This window comes from Neomonachus schauinslandi, chromosome 13 (assembly GCF_002201575.2).
Source record: "Neomonachus schauinslandi chromosome 13, ASM220157v2, whole genome shotgun sequence".
Taxonomy (NCBI): Eukaryota; Metazoa; Chordata; class Mammalia; order Carnivora; family Phocidae; genus Neomonachus; species Neomonachus schauinslandi.
This window is the reverse complement of record NC_058415.1, coordinates 26,854,992-26,874,717: the sequence shown is the minus strand read 5'-3', so window position 1 is coordinate 26,874,717 and position 19,726 is coordinate 26,854,992. Positions and strand designations below refer to the sequence as shown.

Sequence of the window (19,726 nt, the reverse complement as noted above, 5' to 3'; positions counted from 1 at the left end):
TTTCTTCCAGGGTTAATACACTCTGGTTGCTATAAAATCCTTTCTACCTCATAATAATAGTATATGTCTAATTTTTCCTAGATCGAAGGATTCTCATTAAACAAACTAGGGAACTTCAACCTTAAAGATGTTCAAAAAGACACCGTGGTCTGGGAATACACTGACAATGCCGCCGGGGATGCAGACACACCAAAAGAAGTACCTGTTAAAAGGGGACAGGTCTGTTCTCTCTCATTGTTCATTTTGCCATTTATATTTGATTTCATTGTTAATTGTGGAGTCTGTGAGTTAATCAGTCATCCTTTCATCTGTCAACTATCTTAACTCTTTCATGGATATTTCATTCCCTAGTTTGTTCAGTCCTTGAAATAGACAAGTAATGAGAGAAGGTAAAATTCAGATCACTGAATCCACAGTGAAGAAGTATTCAATATAATGTATTTCAGTGTCCTCATCAGTACCATTAGGGGGAGGCAGGGAAATTTATGCACAAGGGAAGAACTGCCATTGAAATTTCAAACAAAACTGAGCAATGTAATTATACTAGAAATAAGGATAGGTATCTGCCCCAAATTGGTGTATGGGCCCTGACCCCATGACCTTCCCCGTAACTCTCTGGGATGAAATGGTAGCAATACCCGCAAAGGACTTCTGAGACCAGGATTCTAGTCCTTGCTCTACTCAAACAAGTCCTGTCGCTCCTCAGGTCCATGCTTAAAATGGGGAAATGGTGGTGAATCATAGATTGTCCAGTTGTGTTTTCTCGAATCCTTGAGTGCTGGAGAGAGAAGGGAAGTGGTGCCATTCAACCCCTGTTGCCACCAGAACACCACCACTTTTTTCTCTTTTCTACTTGGGGTTCCAGTAGTGGAGAAGAGTTCAGGCTGTGGAGCCAGAATCTGTGAATTCATATCCCAGCTCTCCCACATCCTGGCTGTGTGTCCATGGGAAAATGACTTAATCTTCTTGGGCCCCAGTTTCCTCACCTAAAAATGGAGATGATATTGGTACCCTCTCATAGGGTCCTTGGCTTCTAGAATGCTTAACTCAGTGCCAAGCAAGTGGTAAGCTCTCAGTAAATGTTAGTTGCCATTTTTTTGTTTTTGAAAAAGAAAGCGTTCCCTACTTTAAAAGAATAAAAACAATAATGAAAAACAGCTTAAGTACCACTAGTGTAGATATGTCCAAGGTTTTGTAAGTTCCATATTGTGGTATTATCAAGTCATCTCAGTGAGATGCTTAAGAGCCATTAGTGATGCTGAATAAGGCTTATGGATAAAGAGGTGAAATTTAATGAGGCTTTCAATTTCTGGGGGTTTTCTTTGTGTCCTCAACTACAGTGTTAGGGACCTAGATAATTTCCGTTTTCAGGCAGTTCTGCTTTGTAAATCTACCTGATGACTTTATCGTACTTGACAGAATACTTGTGGTCAGGATTTAGTGATTAATAAAATACTATACCACTTGTTTTGAAGCTCAGTATAATAAAGTATGTTGTGCAACAGATTTGTATACCTAGAGAAGGAAAAGCTGTTGCTGTAAGCCCAAACAAATACTTGATGTTTACATTTTCATGCTAATTGGAGAGATCAGTCATGCTACCACTTCAGAAATGAAGACCTAGATAGGGTCGAGATTGATTGCATGGCGAGATACCAGGATCGAGACACATTGTGCTCGTTCTGCCGCTGACAAGCAGTGGGACCTTTGACAAGTCACGTCAACTCTTTGGGCTTCAGTTTTCTCTTGTAACTTAGGGAGTTGAGCTGGATTACCCCTCAAGAGCATCTTACAGTTGTGACATTATGTTTCAATGATAAATGGATTTCTTGTACTTGAAAGACTATAAGTGAAAGAATACAGAGAGCAACCAAATCCGCCGGATGCTTTCCCTTGTTTCTCATTTAATCCTCATAACTATCCTGTGTTATAGGTGGTACCATCCCTACTCTGCAGATAATGATAGCGACCATTTTTTGAACATGTGTGCCAGGCACTGTGCTAAGCTCTTTACAGACATTCTCTCACTCAGTCCTCCCAACAACCCTCTGAGGTGGGTACTGTAATCCCCATTGTTCAGATGAGGAAACTGAGCCTTAGACAGCATAGAGCTTGGCCAGGATCATACGCAGCTAGTACATGGCAGAGTTGGATTTCAAGCCTAAAGTGTCCCATTGCAAAACCAGTTCTGTTAGCCACTATGCTGTCACTCCGACTGAGAGTGAAGAGGCTAAGTCCAAGAGCAGCTAAGAGCCATGAAGTGGCAGAGTCAGTATTTGGACTCTCTTGTTTCTATTCTAGGTCCTGTGCACCTTCCAGTATAGTCCATCACAGTATATTCCAGTTTGTCGAGAGTCAGTGAATGTAAAACCTGCATCAATTTCTGATGTCAAGAGTTACTTGACGTTGGGGAGCCTGGCTCTATCAGGCGTAACAGCATGAGACTCTTGATCTCAGGGTCATGAGTTCAAGCCCCACGTTGGGCAGAGAGATTACTTAAATAAATAAACCTTAAAAAAAAAAAAAAAGAGTTGACTTTAAAATCATTTGTCCCTGGCAGATTCAGTGAGCGTATGTAGCTTCTCAGAGCAAATGAAAGGAGTGTTTTGCCTTTTGCTCTCCGCCTATAGCTGCCTCCCATTTTTGTGTGTGTAAGTGTAAACGCACCCACCAGCGGCACCAGGGAGAGCTCCGTGCTGAGAGTAGCAATCCGGGCACGTTTCTCTCCACCTGTCATTCAGGCTTCAAAATAAGGAGTGCCACCTGGTTGCCTAAAATTGCCTGTCTGCTCCTATGATGATGGTTAGATTTTAACATGCTCTCATCCCAGGAGTGCAGGGTAGGAATGCCATTTTCTCACCAACGGAATATAACCTAGATTGATTTACCTAGATGGATTGTCAAATTCCTGTCTTTGCTAAGGTTTTTAGATTTTTTGTAATTTGCTTGAATGATCTCTAATTTTTCAGATTGTGCTGACATCTCGACTAACCTGTGTGTTTCTCTTTGCTTGTTAATAGGTATCATTAATGTTTGATTCCAAGCACATCCCGTCAGTTCCAGTTGGGCAGCTCTGGGTGGAAATGCTTCGATTCTATGCTTTAGAATTTAATTTGGCTGATTTAGTGATCAGTATTCGTGTCAAAGAATCTGTATCTCGGGAATCAAAGGATTGGCCCAAAAAGCGCATTGCCATTGAAGGTATCTCAAAATGTTTATCTGTAATTCCCTTTTTTTAAGGTACCAGTCTAACCGCATGCTTTTTACTTCATTCTCCTTTCAGCCTCCACACGTAATGTAGGCCTGACCCCGAAAGTGAAATAGTTAGAATCTTGCATGTGTTACTGTGGTCATTCCAAGGGACCAAACTCTTTGTTCATCCTGGGTTTTTTTAAGCACTGCAGTAAAACGTCTTAGTTAAAAAAAAAAAAAAAAAAAAAAAAAAAAAAAACAGCTAAAACAGTGGCTGGCTGAGTCCTTGCTTTCTTTGTAAATTGCTTAACAACTTAAACGCTTATACAGTTTTCCCCCACCCCATGATGTGTGAATCCCCCTTTCCTCTTTACTGTTCTCCTTGCTGGATTTTTAGATTCAGTCCTTTCCTGGATTGTTGTTGTCATTTAGTTTTACGAAGGTGAGAAAATACTTTTTCTCATGAAAAATAATTCTTCGTTGGATTCCTCTTCATAGAAAGAGGGGCTGGTTATTATTGGAATATCTACAGTAGCATTTGGAACTGATTCATGAGAACACTTTTTCTACCGAAGGCTCATTTAATTAAAACCATTGTATGAAAGACTCTCTGATGTGCCCTGTAGACTACATTAAATGGACTAGCTCTTCTCATCTTTGCAAAGTCAGGAGGTTGAAACCCCTCTAGAAATCTTAACCAACTGAGCCACCCAGGCGCCCCGCCCCTCTAGAAATCTTAATTCTCCTCCTTGAAATAACTTAAAGAACCTCCTAAATGGAATTCTCATATTTTTGCTTGATTTTTTTCAAGCTTTATATTGCATAAGAAGGTTTTTTTTTTTTTTTTTTTTTTTGCATTTTGCATAAATTCTGTGTGCAGTCATGGGGATCTCACATTTTTAAACCCTCCCCTGCAGTTTCTCTGGCACAGCTCTTCTGGCCAATTGCCTAACCTGCTGGAGTTCTAGGGGAGGAGAAAAGATTGAGAGAAGTGGTGTCTCCTCCTGGTGCCTCCCTCTCGCCCCTGAATTCAGTCCAGCCAGTTCAGTGATGGGGCTTCCCAGGGCAGAAGAGTGGAGGTAAGCTCTACACACCACAGGGCCTGGCTGAGTGGGGAGGCAGAGCACTCAGCAGAGCCTGGAGGGAAGTCCTCACTTCCCCAGGGCACAAAAGCACACTAATGACACCTTTTTTACCTCCACAGTCACAGAACAAAATAGGGAAGGGGAATTGGTTCAGAACAGAATGGGTTCTCTTCATAGAGCAGACGTTTAAGAAAACATTTCTCTTTGTTCTTAAACTACACCTTTCTTATTCCCCATCCCCAATTTTTTAAAAAGCATACAAGATTCATGCTAAACTTTAGTATCGTTTGGTTGTCTGTTTTTATCTACAGCAGGCTAATTTTTAAAACGTGAAATAGAAATGTATGAAGTGGTGGATTTTTCTTTTTTTTGTTACAGATCCCTACTCTGTTAAAAGAAATGTGGCAAGGACTCTAAATAATCAACCCGTGTTTGAATATATACTTCATTGTTTAAGGACAACATATAAGTATTTTGCTCTTCCACACAAAATTACAAAATCCAGCCTTCCAAAGCCTCTGAGTACTGTCACATGTCTTTCCGAACATTCTAAAGAGGTCGCCAAGCATGACCCGACTGCACAAGCAAAAGATGATAAACTCAAAAGCTCAGTTTTGGCTCAGGGGCCAGGTTCTGCCAGTTTGACTGCAGATACCTGCATGGTACAGCCACTGACTCTTAAAGAGACTGCTGAAAGCTTTGGAAGCCTCCCAACGGAGGAAATGGGAAATGCACACGTCAGTGTCCACCTGGAAAACCCAGACTGTATCAAGGCAGGGGCCAGTTGTGATGAGTATGAGGATATTAAAGGACACCATCAAGAAACAGGAAGTGAAATTGGGAGAGAGGGCAAGCATCCTTTGACTGCCGATGACCAGGGTTTAAGGCACAGCAGACATCGAGAGCTTGTCATCTGCAGCAGCACACAAAATAATGAGACAGAGAGCACTTTGGATTTAGAAAGCTTCCAAAATCCTGCAGCCAGAGAGTGTGATGGATTCACTACTTCAGAGGACAAGGCTGATGTTGACGAAGAAGGCGTAGAAGGTACTGATGATCTCGAAGATGCTCTGAGCCACTTTACCCCTTCAAGACAGGGCCATACATCAGGAATCATTCATTCCGATGAAGAGGAGGAGGAGGAAGAGGAAGAGGATGACGATGAAGAACCCAGGCTGTCCATTACCCGAAGGGAAGATGAGGACGACTTGGCTAATGAAGATGAGTTAGAAAATACATACACGGGATCAGGGGACGAGGATGCCCTGTCTGAGGAGGAGGATGAATTAGGAGAGTCTGCTAAGTATAAAGACTTGAAAGAAAGCGGAAAACCTGCGGATGGGGCTCTACTAATGGAATTTAATAAGATCTGTCTTAAAGAAGAAAGTGCATGTGAGGAAAGCTCAACTGTGGATCAGTCTGATTTCTTCTATGAATTTAGTAAACTCACATTCACCAAAGGCAAGGTAATCAGTGCCACTTCCAGAACCAAGAGACATTAAACAGTTTTAATGCATGTAATTTTAATTTTTGTGTACTAGAACAGAGCTCTCCCCTGTCTGGGTGGTAGTGAGGAGTTGGTCTTATACTCCAGTACAGCTGCTCCATCTCTTTCCCTCAGACCCATGCAAATTTGCATTGGAGAAAGGAAATGCTCTTGGTAGTGGAAATTATTACCTTTGTCTCATGAGTATCCCAAAAGATGTCCCCCCTCTGGAGTGACTGCATATTATTTTTATTCCTTTGGAAAGTGAGAGTAGACTGTGGACTTTTAAAAAAATGATTCAGGACCCCTTTATTTGGCAGAGTTGTATATTATGTCTTGTTTTACTTTGCCACCTTCCTGCAGTCTCCTACGGTTGTGTGCAGCTTATGCAAACGAGAAGGTCATCTCAAGAAGGACTGTCCCGAAGACTTCAAAAGAATTCAGCTGGAACCTTTGCCACCACTGACACCCAAATTTTCAAATATCTTAGATCAAGTTTGCATCCAGTGTTATAGTAAGTTATTAACATTTCTTTTCATTTGTCCAAATATTGCATTGACATTTGCTCAAGAGTCCTCTGAATCACTGACCTGTTAGCTCCATCACTGGGACCAAGTCTGTTCCATTCTCCATGGTGTCAACAGAGCTCTATGTACTGCCTGTTCCAGTTGAGACCCACAGTAAACAATTGTTGAAGGAAAGACAGGGAAGGAGGGAGGATCTTTTAAGTCTAACTGTTGGAGTACCACCATTCCCAACTAGTGTTCCTTGAACTGTTTTCCTAAGTGCAGTTAATAGTATTTCATGGCAAGAAGTACTCCAAGTAGGGAATGAGTGTACCCACATTTCCCTGCTGGAGAGATTTGCAGGGCACGTTAGCATAGTAAAGGCCTCTGAGCAGTGTTATGGAAAAGAACCTATTTAACTCTTTATGCCAGCATTTCCAAAACTTGAGCATAAAATACTTTAACACTAATTAATAGCCCCCTAACAGCCCTTTGAGGAATACCAGTTCGGGGAAGCAGTGGTAGACAGAGGGTTAAAGTTAAAGGAAGAACATTGAGGAGAGGCAGGCAGCTGTTGAGATGAACTTGGTGCATCACAGTGCCAGAAGGCCCTTACTTGTAAACCAGTCACTGAGTCGCTTTTAAACCTTTTTGGAGGTTATAAGCTATGAAAGGAAACTAGATTCCCCTTAGAAAATAATATATATGCGCATGCTCACAAACTTCTGTGTTCACACTCTGGGGCAGTTCCCTGAGGACCACCTTTATAGAACCCGGGGTTTCTGAAACCTCGGAGCAGAACCATTGTTCAGATTTGTTTCTATTTCAGTAGCAGCTCCTGGGAACAGACTCTTCTTTCCTTCTTTCTTTCTTTCTTTCTTTCTTTCTTTCTTTCTTTCTTTCTTTCTTTCTTTCTTTCTTTTCATTATTGTGGGGGCGGGGTATAATACAGTATTACTTTTTATTTTTTTCCTTTTTTAATTTAAATTCAATTAATTAACATAGAATGTATTATTAGTTTCAGAGGTAGAGGTCAGTGATTCATTAGTTGCATATAATACTCAGTGCTCGTTATATCACGTGCACTCCTTAATGCCCATCACCCAGTTACCCCATCCCTCCACCCCCCTCCCCTCCAGCAACCCTCAGTTTGTTTCCTATGATTGAGTCTCTTATGGTTTGACTCCCTCTCTGATTTTGTCTTGTTTGATTTTTCCCTCCCCTTCTCCTATGATCCTGTTTTGTCTCTTAAATTCCACATGAGTGAGATCATGTGATAATTGTCTTTATCTGATTGACTTATTTCACTTAGCTTAATAGCCTCTAGTTCCATCCACGTCATTGCAAATGGCAAGATTTCATTTTTTTGATGACTGAGTAGTATTCTGGTGTGTGTGTGTGTGTGTGACGTATATATACGTCATATATATATGACATCTTCTTTATCCATTCATCTGTTGATGGACATCTGGGCTCTTTCCAAAGTTTGGCTATCATGGACATTGCTGCTATAAACATTGGGGTGCAGGTGCCCCTTCAGATCACTACATTTGTGTCTTTGTGCAATTGCTGAGTTGTAGGGTAACTCTATTTTCAACATTTTGAGGACCTTCCATGCTGTTTTCCAGAGTGGCTGCACCAGCTTACATTCCCACCAGCAGCGTAAGAGGGTGGGAACAGACTTTTCAAAGAAAGACATCCTCTATTTTATAGTACTAATGCTGTCTACCAAGAAGACACATAAAATTTAGTTTTCTTTTTAACTTGTTAGATTTTGTTTTATAAAAAATGATTTTTTTCCCCAGAGAATGTGAACAATCTTTGTTTCTTAATGTTTTCTTTTTTTATTTTAAACAGAGGATTTTTCTCCAACTATTTTAGAAGATCAAGCTCGTGAACATATTCGTCAAAACCTAGAAAGTTTCATAAGACAGGAGTTTCCAGGTAAATAACTTTTTACCTTTAAGAAAAGAAAGGTAGCATAACCTTCCTTCAGAATGAGTACATATGTTATAAGCACATTAACTTTGAGAATGAGAAAAAATGGTGATGGTGGGGATGGGGCTTCAGTTACTTTGTGATATACCAAGGATGGTCTTTGGTCTGCCCAATCCTACTTTACCAACAGAGAAGACAGTAGCAGTGTGGGATTTCTGTTAACAGATACCACAAGTGAGATTTCATTTTGGGTTATTTTTAAATCTCTAAAAAGTGAATATTTAAAAAGCAGTAAAATTACATTATTAAATATATTGATGTGATCCACATCTTCCTTGAAATATCCTTGCATTTGAGAATAAAGTTTGGCACTTGGTAATCTTTCACACCATATGCAGATTGTATTTATTTAAAGTAAATTTTGAGAGAAAAGTTTGTAATAAATGACTGGTTAATAAAAGAACATGATTATGATGAGATTCATATAGGATAGTTAACAACTGGGTATTTTTTATTCATGAGAGGGCCGTTTTAATCAGAAAATTAAATGTACTCAGATAATTAGTTATTACTTTTCATATATCCCTAACAGGAACTAAATTGAGCTTGTTTGGCTCCTCCAAAAATGGATTTGGGTTCAAGCAGAGTGACCTTGACGTCTGTATGACAATTAATGGACTTGAAACTGCAGAGGTACAGTGACCACATAAAACTTGAATTTGCTGTGGCGGTGTGATTTGACAGTCTTGACTGACAGTACAGCTTGGTAGTTGCCAAACTCATAAGCGCATATGAAGTACGTCATTTGGCACAGTGTCTCTGGTCAAATACTTAAGAATCTTAGAGGTTGGGGCGCCTGGGTGGCTCAGTTGGTTAAGCGACTGCCTTCAGCTCAGGTCATGATCCTGGAGTCCCAGGATCGAGTCCCGCATCGGGCTCCCTGCTTCGCAGGGAGTCTGCTTCTCCCTCTGACCCTCCCCCTCTCATGCTCTCTCTCTCTCTCTCTCATTCTCGCTCTCAAATAAATAAATAAAATCTTTAAAAAAAAAAAAAAAAAAAAAGAATCTTAGAGGTAAACATGAGGAGGTACCAGGGCTTGTATTTTCAACCTATAGTACAAAGTGGATTTGAAAGCAGCCTGTGGGAACACTACAAAGCCAAACCAGCCCCTCCGGTGTTCATTGGCCAGTAGGTGGACTTTGATGCACACACCCACATAAGGCTTTTTGAAAAGTATTTTAGGAGGCAGGCAATGTGGTTTTCTGAGACTTGTTTAGCAGGCAGGCAAATGTGGTACCATGATAAGAGTGCTAAACGTACAGTTCAGAGACCCAGATTCAAGACAAGCTTGGTTTCATATGTCTGTAAACATGTGGTCTTTGGTTGATAATCTATAAAAGGAAAGAGTACCTTCTGTTCCTCTTGCCTCAGGAGATTGTTGTGCACATCAGCTTGGATCATGTATGTCAGGAGTCAGCAGCCTATGGCCTACGGGCTAAATCCAGCCTACTGCCTATTTTGTCAGTATGGAGCACAGTCCCATCCCTCCATTCATGAAGTGTTGACGGCCTCTGCCTCACTCTATAACGACAGAGTCGAGTAGTCACAGCAGGGTCATACAGTTGGCAGAGCAGAAAAGATTTGCTAGCCCCTGACAAATATGAAGCCTTTATAAAATATAAAATACTGCATAAAGGTATAAAGTCTGAGAAGTGCAAAGTTCCTTTTATTTTTTTATTTTTTATTTTTTTAAGATTTTATTTATTTGACAGAGACACAGTGAGAGAGGGAACACAAGCAGGGGGGAGTGGGAGAAGGAGAAGCAGGCTTCCCGCCGAGCAGGGAGCCTGATGTGGGGCTCGATCCCAGGACCCTGGGACCATGACCTGAGCTGAAGGCAGACGCCTGACGACTGAGCCACCCAGGTGCCCTTCTCTTTTTTATTTTTAACAACAGCCCAAATGCTGTATAGCCAAATGAGTGATGCTGCTGTCACTCAAGATCTTTTTATGTCTTTCCTTACTTTCAAGTCTTTGTCTTTTGAGGATGTATCTGATTTGGGAAAATAGCCAAAAGTTATCTACCCTGAGCTTGGTGAGTAAAGAGGATAAGCAAGATTGGGTCCAGTATATGCAATTACCTGATTGTGCATCATCAATATTGAATTTTTACATGGCTTAGAAACGAGCTTTATGGGCATTTCTGAAGGAAAATTTTAAATACATTCTGGGATGTGTATAGCCATCAAAAGGGTTTATGTTGTAAAAGCGAAGCCCAGTGTTTTTAAGTATAATTTATTTGAAACATTTGTATTTGCAGTATGACTTTCATTTGTGCATTATGCACAGTCCCATGGAGAGATCATCTGAGCTTAATCACTTTCCACAGCAGTTCCTCAGCTCTTAACTGAAATATAATGAAAGTCCACCCATAATTAATAAAATGGGGCACAGAAGCTCCTTCTTTATTCTGGCACAGATGGCCCTTCTGAATAACGGAGTTACATAGAGGGGAAAAATGGAGGTCCTCACTTGGACAATGGTTCAGACTTCCTGGGGCATCTGATTTCAGCCTCTGTTGTACCTCCAAAAACAATTAGTAAATAGGGTCTATGGGAATTTTTGTATCCTTAGGCTATTTCCTATGAATACTGACCAAGGCTTGCCTAAAAGGGAAAAATGTATATAGAATGAGTTGAAGTTAATATCATTATTTCGGAAGGTAATGAAAACTATCTGTAGCCAGGTTTGGAACCCGTCTTCCCTTTCTGAGCCAGTATGTGCAATTTTTGTTGCAGGGGTTGGACTGTGTACGAACTATTGAAGAATTGGCAAGAGTCCTCAAAAAACATTCAGGTACCTCTGCAAACTTTGTCTAAAAATATTTTTGTCTTTTTTATTAGTGTTTTGCATACTTAAAATTTATCAATGCCGATGAAACAGTCTAGTGGCCCATCTATAGCACATTTGCAGTATCGGTGTCTTTAAAAAGTTTTGTGTGATAAAGCATGATAAAACATGAAAACACTGAGGTAATCATTGTGTGCATATTGTTGCCTAGCTTAGTTTTATTTCAAAACAAAGCATATACCATACAGGTAAGAAATTTTGGAAACCCATTTTGCTGTATTCACTTGTACCAGTCATAATGTTGCTGGCATCAGTGTGAAGCACCGTGGAAAGCCCTGGGGTTATGGACTGTATTTGTAGCTATGCTGCTCGACAGTTGTACGCAACCCTGAACAAGTCATTTAACTTTACTTGATCTCTTTTTCTCTCACCAATAAATTTTCTCTCACCAATAAAGTGACTGAACTGGGTCACTTCTAAATATTTATAGCTGTACAGTGTACAGATGCTGTCCATTTGTGCACAGTGCTGACATGCCATTAACATATTCTTTTGCTGTCAGGGACAGCTATGGATGCTATTAACAGTGGGAATCTTCTTTTAAAATGTGGTTCAGCAAATTTCTGTGTTAGGAGCTAGGAATGAAGGTGGACACAGTATGGTCTGTGACCCCACAAAACTTGCACGGTCTGTCCATAAGATGCTTTCTTTTATCTCAGTCAAGAGTAGACTTAACATTAATGTCATGAGTACACACATATAGCTACACACAAACATACACCTTGAGTGCTACCCCCTCCTTTTTTTTGTACTTTTTTATTTCCAGGAGTTTAAATAAAAAGGATACCATGTTACTTAAATAACAAGAAAAACAATGTTAATTTCAGTTTATTCCCTCTGAAAGTTAACCTAGAACATTAGCATTTTTTTTTGAAGTGCATTGATAATATTTTTTAGTCACTGAAATATACATTCCCCTCACTTGGGAATTTTACCTCTAAAGATCATGAGCTTTTTAAATCTTTTTGAAGATTATGCAGAGAAACTAAATTGCTAAGTTGCCACAATTATTAATTATTTAGTACTGAGCTAGATTTTGACTTTTTGTTTTGAAATCATTTAAAACTTAGAGGAAAGCAGCAAACATTGTATAACAAACTCTGTGTATCCTTCATTCAAATCCACCAGCTATTAACATTTTACTACATTCGATTTATTCTCTTTCTTGCTTGCTCACAATTTTTTCTGTACCATTTGAGATTAAACTGCAGACATGTTCATTTCCCCTAAATATAGCAGCGTATCTATCTTAAGAATGAACCATGTTAAAAACAGGTCATTTTTAGACTGAAAGGACTTATACACTAATGGAACACAGATTGCATGGAACCTAGTATCTTTAAAACAGTCCCCACCTGTCTTTTTGGGTGCCTACTATGTGCTCAGCACTATATTGGGCACTTAGGAATGGTGGAAAAATAAAATAAGTCTATACAAGTCTTTTCCTTGGGCAACTTTCAGATTTAAAGAAAGGGGAGGTAATCTGACAGACCATGTAACAATGTAGGGTAGTATTCATTTTTCAGAATGAGTCAGAAGCTATTATAAGTATTCAATAAGTTCTGAAGAGAGAGAGATTCTGGGAAAGAGTTGCATAGGGGAGATTCATGCAAGAGATGGGTTTATTCTGATCTCAGGTGATGATGAATTGGATTCGAGAAGGATCTTCTCCCAGAAGAGAAGTCATTCCTAAGAGTACATACATGTGAACATGAGGATTACTGTAGTATATCTACAGGAGGACAGTGGGAGGATCAGTACATTTAGAGAGGAGTTTCACATGGTTCCTATTACTAGATAAGGTAAAGTCTGCAGATATTTGGAAACCAGTGAAGTTTCTTCCAAAAGAGGAGCAACCCAATAAAAACACAAAACTTAAGCTTTTTTGGCAGCTGGTAGAGCCTCTCCGAGAGGGTATAATATAAGTGAATCTAAGGACAGAAGGACCTTAACCAGGTGCTAAAGATCCTAAAAGGAAAAGAATAGGAGAGATTCCCAAGGGGAACTTTCCTAGATTTGGTACCTACAAGTAGGAAATAAGGGTTCAGACTGACGTTTGGGTACTTGAGAAATGGGAATGTTTGTAGAGGACACCACGTGGAGGTGTGTAGTTTGCCATGAAGGTATAATCGAGAGTTAAAAGTCCAGCAAGCAATTAGAAATATGGAGTTGTCAGTCAGGATTGAAGAACAAAAGAAAACAACTTTGCGTTGAAATCCTTGAAGAGAGAGAGACCAAGAATAAAAGAGAATTCTAAGGGATCATTTGAGAGAAGTTAAGGACTAAATTTCTGTGGGTAGAAATTAAGAAAGGACACTGAAAAAAGAGCCATTGGAATGACAAGAACCAGGACAATGTGCTGTGAATAAACCATAGAGGACAGGCTGGTAATGGGCAACAGTGTCAAATTCTAGAATGGGAAGGAAATGGAGTGTAAGGTGATCTAATTTAGACACAGTATAGCAGAATAGTTGGTGGGGGTTCTGGAATCAGATTCTCTTGTTTTAAATCTTGCCTCCCCACTTGTTGGCTGTATGTTCCCAGAAAGACACTCAACCTCATTATAAGTGCTTGGTTCCTCATCTACAAAGTAGAGTAACAATAATAGCATTTAAGGTTAAGAAAGATGTACATTAAAGTACAGGATCTAGCATATGCCAGGTATTCAGCAACTATGAACTTCCTTGCCCCCTCCCCATCAGTAAAAGTTAGACCTCCTCTGTCTCCCACACAGATTTTTTTTCTGAAATTTCTTCTATCATCTACATACTTTTCTCGTGAGCTCTGGATCACACCACTTAGCTCTTTGAGAAGAAACTCCAACTCCATCTCAGAATGAACTCCTCTTTCTCTTTACTGCCTTCCTTCTGCTGCAACCTCCACTACCTGCCCTTCCTTCTGAATCCACTTTCTCTGTTACTGACACTGACATCCTTGGAATCACCAAAATGGGTGAAGCGATAACTAATTCATCCTAGAATAGGTTCAGTAGAAGTTTGGAGTTGGTCACACCTACGTGCAAATTTTAGCTCTGCAACTTACTAGCTCCATATTCCTAAGCAAATTAATATGTCTGGGGCTTTGTCCTCTCATCTGTTGGGTGAGGGTGAACATTCTTAGGAGGTAATGTTTGTGAAGGATTCTGGGTGTGCAGGAACTGGTAGTTCTTACTCTTATAGCCCTCCTTCTTCTCCCTTATCCACCCCCGCCCCCCGTCTCCACTTCCTCTACTGCTTACCTTCGCTTCCCTAGCCCATCCAGGTATACACACTCCGAAGCATGTCTTGCTGCTTCTCTGCATCCCCATGGCACCAAGATAGTCGAGGCCCAGATAGATCATTTTTCATAATGGTCACCCTGTCCCTCTGGTGGTTGTGTCCAACCTGTCCGTAGCCAGGGGCGTTGTCCAGATAGATGTGGTCAGTGATTCTCCCCAACTTATATAGTTCATTGGTGTCTCTTTGCCTCTAAGGATAATTCTTAGCAGGATGATATATATGTTCTCTATTTAGGTTCTTCTTGGTTTCTGCCCCACCTCCTATCACTCATTATTCCTTTCCCTCATGTCTACTCTATAGCCTTCATAATTCCATGGAAGTTCTCGAGCATGCCCTTCTGCTTTAGGCGTCTGCCCTGTCCCTGTGTACTTTTCCTTGCCTGCTAAATCCCCTCAGCCGCCTCTATCTTTACCTGTCACTCTCCTTTTTCAAAGCCTAGTTCAGGCAATTTCCTCCTCTCCTATCAGCGTTGATTCCTCTCTTTTACTGTCTTAACTTCTAGCTCTGTGATAAGTAATTTTTGTTTCGAGGATTCAGATGATTGCCCCAAAGGCTTTTCTCTATATTAGACATAGTCAGGTGGAGAGAATAGGAAGGGTCCACATAGCCTGGACTCTGTAGTAGTTTCTTCTGTTCTGGGGTTTATCAGACTGACAGCCCTACACACGCACACGATCCAGTGAGCTCCTGGAGGGCACTGGCTGCCTTGTTCATCCTTGTTCTTCAGATATCGATGTGTTTAACTAATATAAACTTTGCCAGAAAAGTCTTCTCAGATGTTGAATAATAGAACTGAGTAGTTCTAGTGACTGCAGTGAAACAGGCCAAAGTTATGTTGGAACATTAACAAGAGTAGCTTATGGCCCAGCTGCTATGTATAACAATACTATCTTATTCCCAACCTAGGTCTGAGAAACATCTTGCCTATTACAACAGCAAAGGTGCCAATTGTAAAGTTCTTCCATTTGAGAAGTGGTTTGGAAGTGGACATCAGTTTGTATAACACACTGGTAAGATTTTCTCTAGGCTTTTTCTTTAGGGAGATCGAGGGGAATGAATGTCTCTTAATTTACAAAATCTCAAGTAGAATTAAGCCATTTATTTTTATCTTGTTCATTCTTTTAATCATTATTAGGAGAGCTTGCTGTATGCCTGGCAGTGTTCTGAGACTGGGGATATAACAGAGTTGTTAGTATTTATTTAAAATGAGGTCAGAGTGGCAGGTGCTTTTAGTTTGGCTTGAATTTTTTTTTTTTTAATATTTTATTTATTTGAGAGAGTTTATTTTGGAGTGCCTGTCTGTCTTTGGTCTCATACTTGGTTTGCTTCAGGGCTTTATGGACCTTCTCTGGACCCTGGGGGCATTCAGTTTAAATAATGCCAGGGTGAGGTGGGGGACTCTTAGCATCTGCTTAGACAGAATTATCTTAATAGCTCTTATTTCTAGGAATGTTCAGACTAAGAACATACTAACATAATGGAAGTTGTGAGCTCAGATGTCATTTATAATTCTTATTATCTAGTAAGTTAATGAAGCTCAGTTTTGGAGAAAAAAATATTACTTTCAGTCTAAATGTGTTCAACCTAAAGTGAATTACAGTGTAAACCTTTTCAGAATATTCCAGCCTAAAACTTTTTCTTCTAATTGATCCCCTATAGTGTAATTTTCCTTTTAACAGGCCCTTCATAACACAAGGCTCTTATCTGCTTATTCAGCCATTGATCCCAGAGTGAAATATTTATGCTATACCATGAAAGTATTTACAAAGGTGAGTATGCTTCCTGTTGGGATTCATCAGGAAATTTCACTGCATCTTCAAACCTAGTTGAAAACATAAGTCTGTATTTTTTAAAGAACCATGGCCATGTTAAATGCTTCCTTTAACTACTTTGGGAAGCTTGCCATGGCAAGCTAAAATTTTGTCATCTTAAATTTTACATATGATAATCTGATCTTGCTTGTGACTGATGGTTGGGGTTTTTCTTTTGTTTTTGACACCCTTTTTGTTGGTCTTATTTGGTTTTATTGGCATATTTTAGCATTTGAAGGTGTTATTTTTATATTAATGCCCTATAGAAGCACCTTTTAGTGATAGTAGGGTAGCTGCAAATTTAGCAGAAAACATTGGTGATCTTTCCTTTGTTCCTCGTTTTCCTTCCCTCTAGATGTGTGATATTGGTGACGCATCTAGAGGCAGCTTATCATCATATGCATACACACTTATGGTGCTATATTTTCTCCAGCAGAGGAATCCACCAGTCATTCCTGTCCTTCAAGAGGTATTAGTAAAAGAAATTGTGTTTCTCATCTGTAAAGCTGGGTTGCCTTTGAGCCCTCTTCCTTCTCTAATATTCTTTGGTTCTGTAGTTAAATATTTAACTATTTTCCTACAAGTTTTTGTATCAATGCATTAAATTTGTAATCCATACTAATAGTTTAAAAATTAATTTCAGATATACAAAGGTGAAAAGAAACCTGAAATATTTGTTGATGGCTGGAATATTTATTTTTTTGATCAAATAGATGAACTGGTACGTATTTTAAGAGTAAAGATTTTTTTACATCCTTGACTAAAAGTTAGCTGTACTATGCTGTGATGTAGTGGTCAACAACTATATTATCACTTGTTATATTTATTTATATTATGAGAGTAAAAAACTAGCATATATAGATGTTTCCTCTGAAGTTGAAAACACTTTTATTAAGCCAGGTGAGTTTCCAGGGACTGTATCTAGGATTTCTTTAATGCCTGTCAATTCCAAATGATTATGTAACTTTATTCCAAGTGAACAAATATTTGCCAAGTGCTTTTCAGAGTTTGGAAAGACTTTCGTTGAGTTCAAAGATCTAATAACCCAGGCATCATCAAGGCTCTTAAAATTTATTTCCAGATTCTTCCACAAACATGCATTCTGGGGTTTGACATTTAAAACCCTGAGCTCTCCCTATCTCGAAGTCACAGGGTAGAGATTAATAAACTCATATAAATGGTATTTTAAAATGTGAAAGAAAAGTTATGTTATTATGTTTTTATTTAAATTCCAGTTAATTAAAATAAGTCCAAACTTACTCCCTAAGATACAAATGAAGATAGATATTAACACTTTACTATAGAGCATGATATCTCTTGTTCCCTTCTATTTCTAGCCCATCTATTGGCCAGAATATGGGAAAAATACAGAATCTGTTGGGCAGCTGTGGTTGGGACTTCTTCGATTCTACACAGAGGAATTTGATTTTAAAGAACATGTCATTAGCATCAGGAGAAAAAGTCTGCTTACAACTTTTAAGAAACAGTGGACCTCAAAATACATTGTTATTGAAGGTACAAATAAAATGAAACTTAAAATGGAATAGAATATAGTTTGAACTGTGAGGGTATTGTTTTTCATCCCTGCAGAGCTCTTGCAGAACGGCAGGGAGCCACTGGTTGGGATGGGCGGCACAGCCTTCCTGTGACTGTCCACAGCAGCACACGTGTCTCTTTCCAGCATAAAGATGTATTTTTAAGTGACCCACGTCCTCCTCTGGGGCCTCTCACCAATTCAGAAGTCTTTTGACCAGGACACATCTTTGACTTTTGTTGAACACGTACTGGAGAATAAGTTTGCAATAGCGATAAGGCAGCTTCAAAAGAGCAGGACTTTTAACACCTTCCGAATTGAGGGTTTGAAGAAAGGGCACTAAGAATAAATTTTCAAGATCCTTACTTGCTATTTATTCATGAAGGAGTTTACCTATAAGTAATTATATATAAATTTTGATATTTCTTTTGCCCACGCTGCAGCCTTTTCTTCCATTGAATGCAAGGATCCTTGGGCCATATATGTTTGTAGTTGATTGTTTATTTGCAATTTGTGGGATTTTAATTTTAGGGACAAAATGGTGTTTAAATGCTTAAAACTGAACTGAGAATTGGCTTAAGAAATATTTTATTGATTTTAATCTTCTTAATTTTTTTAATATTCTAATTAGTTAAATAATGTGTGTTACTCTAGGTTATGTTTCCATCATTACTTCTGCCTATTGACAGTATTAATACTGTGAACATTTATAAAAATAAATTCAGATCACTGTGGCTTTAGATAGGGTTTTAACTTTTTAGGATCTCATATGTCAAAAACATAGAACTTTGTCTTAAACCTTCCCATTATCACAGTGGATTCGTATGGTCTCCAGTTGTTCATATTTTGTTTTTAATTTTTGAAGTCTCTTTATCGTTTTACATCTCATTTTTACATTACTTTCAGATGAACCATTAGTAATAGGCTAAATCAGAAAGAACACTTTTAACCAGCTATTCTAGAATGGAGGAATTTTAGGGGTGGTGGCGGCAGCAGTGTTTATAACTGTCCAATAGCTTAATATCATAGTGTCTCTGCTGCATTAAGCAAACAACCAAAAATACTTCCACATACACACACATGAAAGTCACCAGAAGAAAGCATGATCAAACCTACTAGGAACTAGGAACCTACTGATAGCGGTTATTAGTGTAGGGTTATACTGAGCGAAGGCTCCTATACTCCAGTAACGTGTTAGTGAGTCTGAATCCCGAATGGTGTGCCCCAGTTATTGTACATTAAAAAGCGTAACAGACAACCAGAAGGATGCCTCTTTTTACTTATGTACTCCTTTTGTGTATACTGTACACAAGCAGTCTTCTACTTTCTTGATCCCCAAAAAGGGTTTTGGGGGTTTTTTACTTTACTCTTCTTCAATGTTTTTAGGCATTTATTGAAATAAATATCTACACATAATATTCAAAGTATGAATTATTATGTATGTATATTAAATCATATATAAAATAGTATTTTAATTTAGAAATAGTACCTTACCTCCATTTATTTCATGAACAAGTTTTATTCAGATCTCGAATAAATCTTTGACATCAGTATTTTTATTCCCTCATTCCTACCACTTTCTGGGTCATCTAATAAATAATACTGCAGCACACAACATATATATATAGCTAACTAAGACTTTGAGATGCAGACCTTTAACATCATGTGAGAGTCCTTTATGAAGCTTTCACTAAAAACTGAGGTCAAGTAGCCTTTGGGACAGGTGTGTGTGTGCTTTAATTTGTCTTATAAGTGTGTTTTATGATCTCCAGGATGACTAAAGTGACCCTTAAAACACTTGGTAGTTAGAAGGAACATCCAGTACTAAAATGTTCTAAATATATTTTGACCTTTATGCTTCCCAAACTAGCACCATTAGATAATACTCGCCTAATATGTCCTCTCCAAACAATATTTTGTTGTTCAAAATGAAGCAACTCCTCATAATAGGAAGGAGTCTATACAGATTCAAATATAAAGTAACACC

At 39.0% G+C, this 19,726-nt stretch overlaps 1 protein-coding gene across 4 annotated transcripts in view; it reads left to right on the top strand.

Moving 5' to 3' along the window:
* The window catches only part of TUT7 (terminal uridylyl transferase 7), a 66,651-nt gene that overhangs the window by 28,878 nt on the left and 18,047 nt on the right, over positions 1-19,726 (top strand). For all 4 annotated transcript variants that reach the window (XM_021677942.2, XM_044920714.1, XM_044920713.1 and 1 more), the window contains exons 11-22: positions 82-219; positions 3,021-3,201; positions 4,656-5,743; positions 6,127-6,277; positions 8,127-8,213; positions 8,800-8,900; positions 11,005-11,062; positions 15,301-15,404; positions 16,074-16,163; positions 16,561-16,674; positions 16,849-16,926; positions 17,543-17,720. In XM_021677942.2, the coding sequence (XP_021533617.1) occupies positions 82-219; positions 3,021-3,201; positions 4,656-5,743; positions 6,127-6,277; positions 8,127-8,213; positions 8,800-8,900; positions 11,005-11,062; positions 15,301-15,404; positions 16,074-16,163; positions 16,561-16,674; positions 16,849-16,926; positions 17,543-17,720 (2,368 nt within the window). The remainder of the gene's footprint in view (positions 1-81; positions 220-3,020; positions 3,202-4,655; positions 5,744-6,126; positions 6,278-8,126; positions 8,214-8,799; positions 8,901-11,004; positions 11,063-15,300; positions 15,405-16,073; positions 16,164-16,560; positions 16,675-16,848; positions 16,927-17,542; positions 17,721-19,726) is intronic.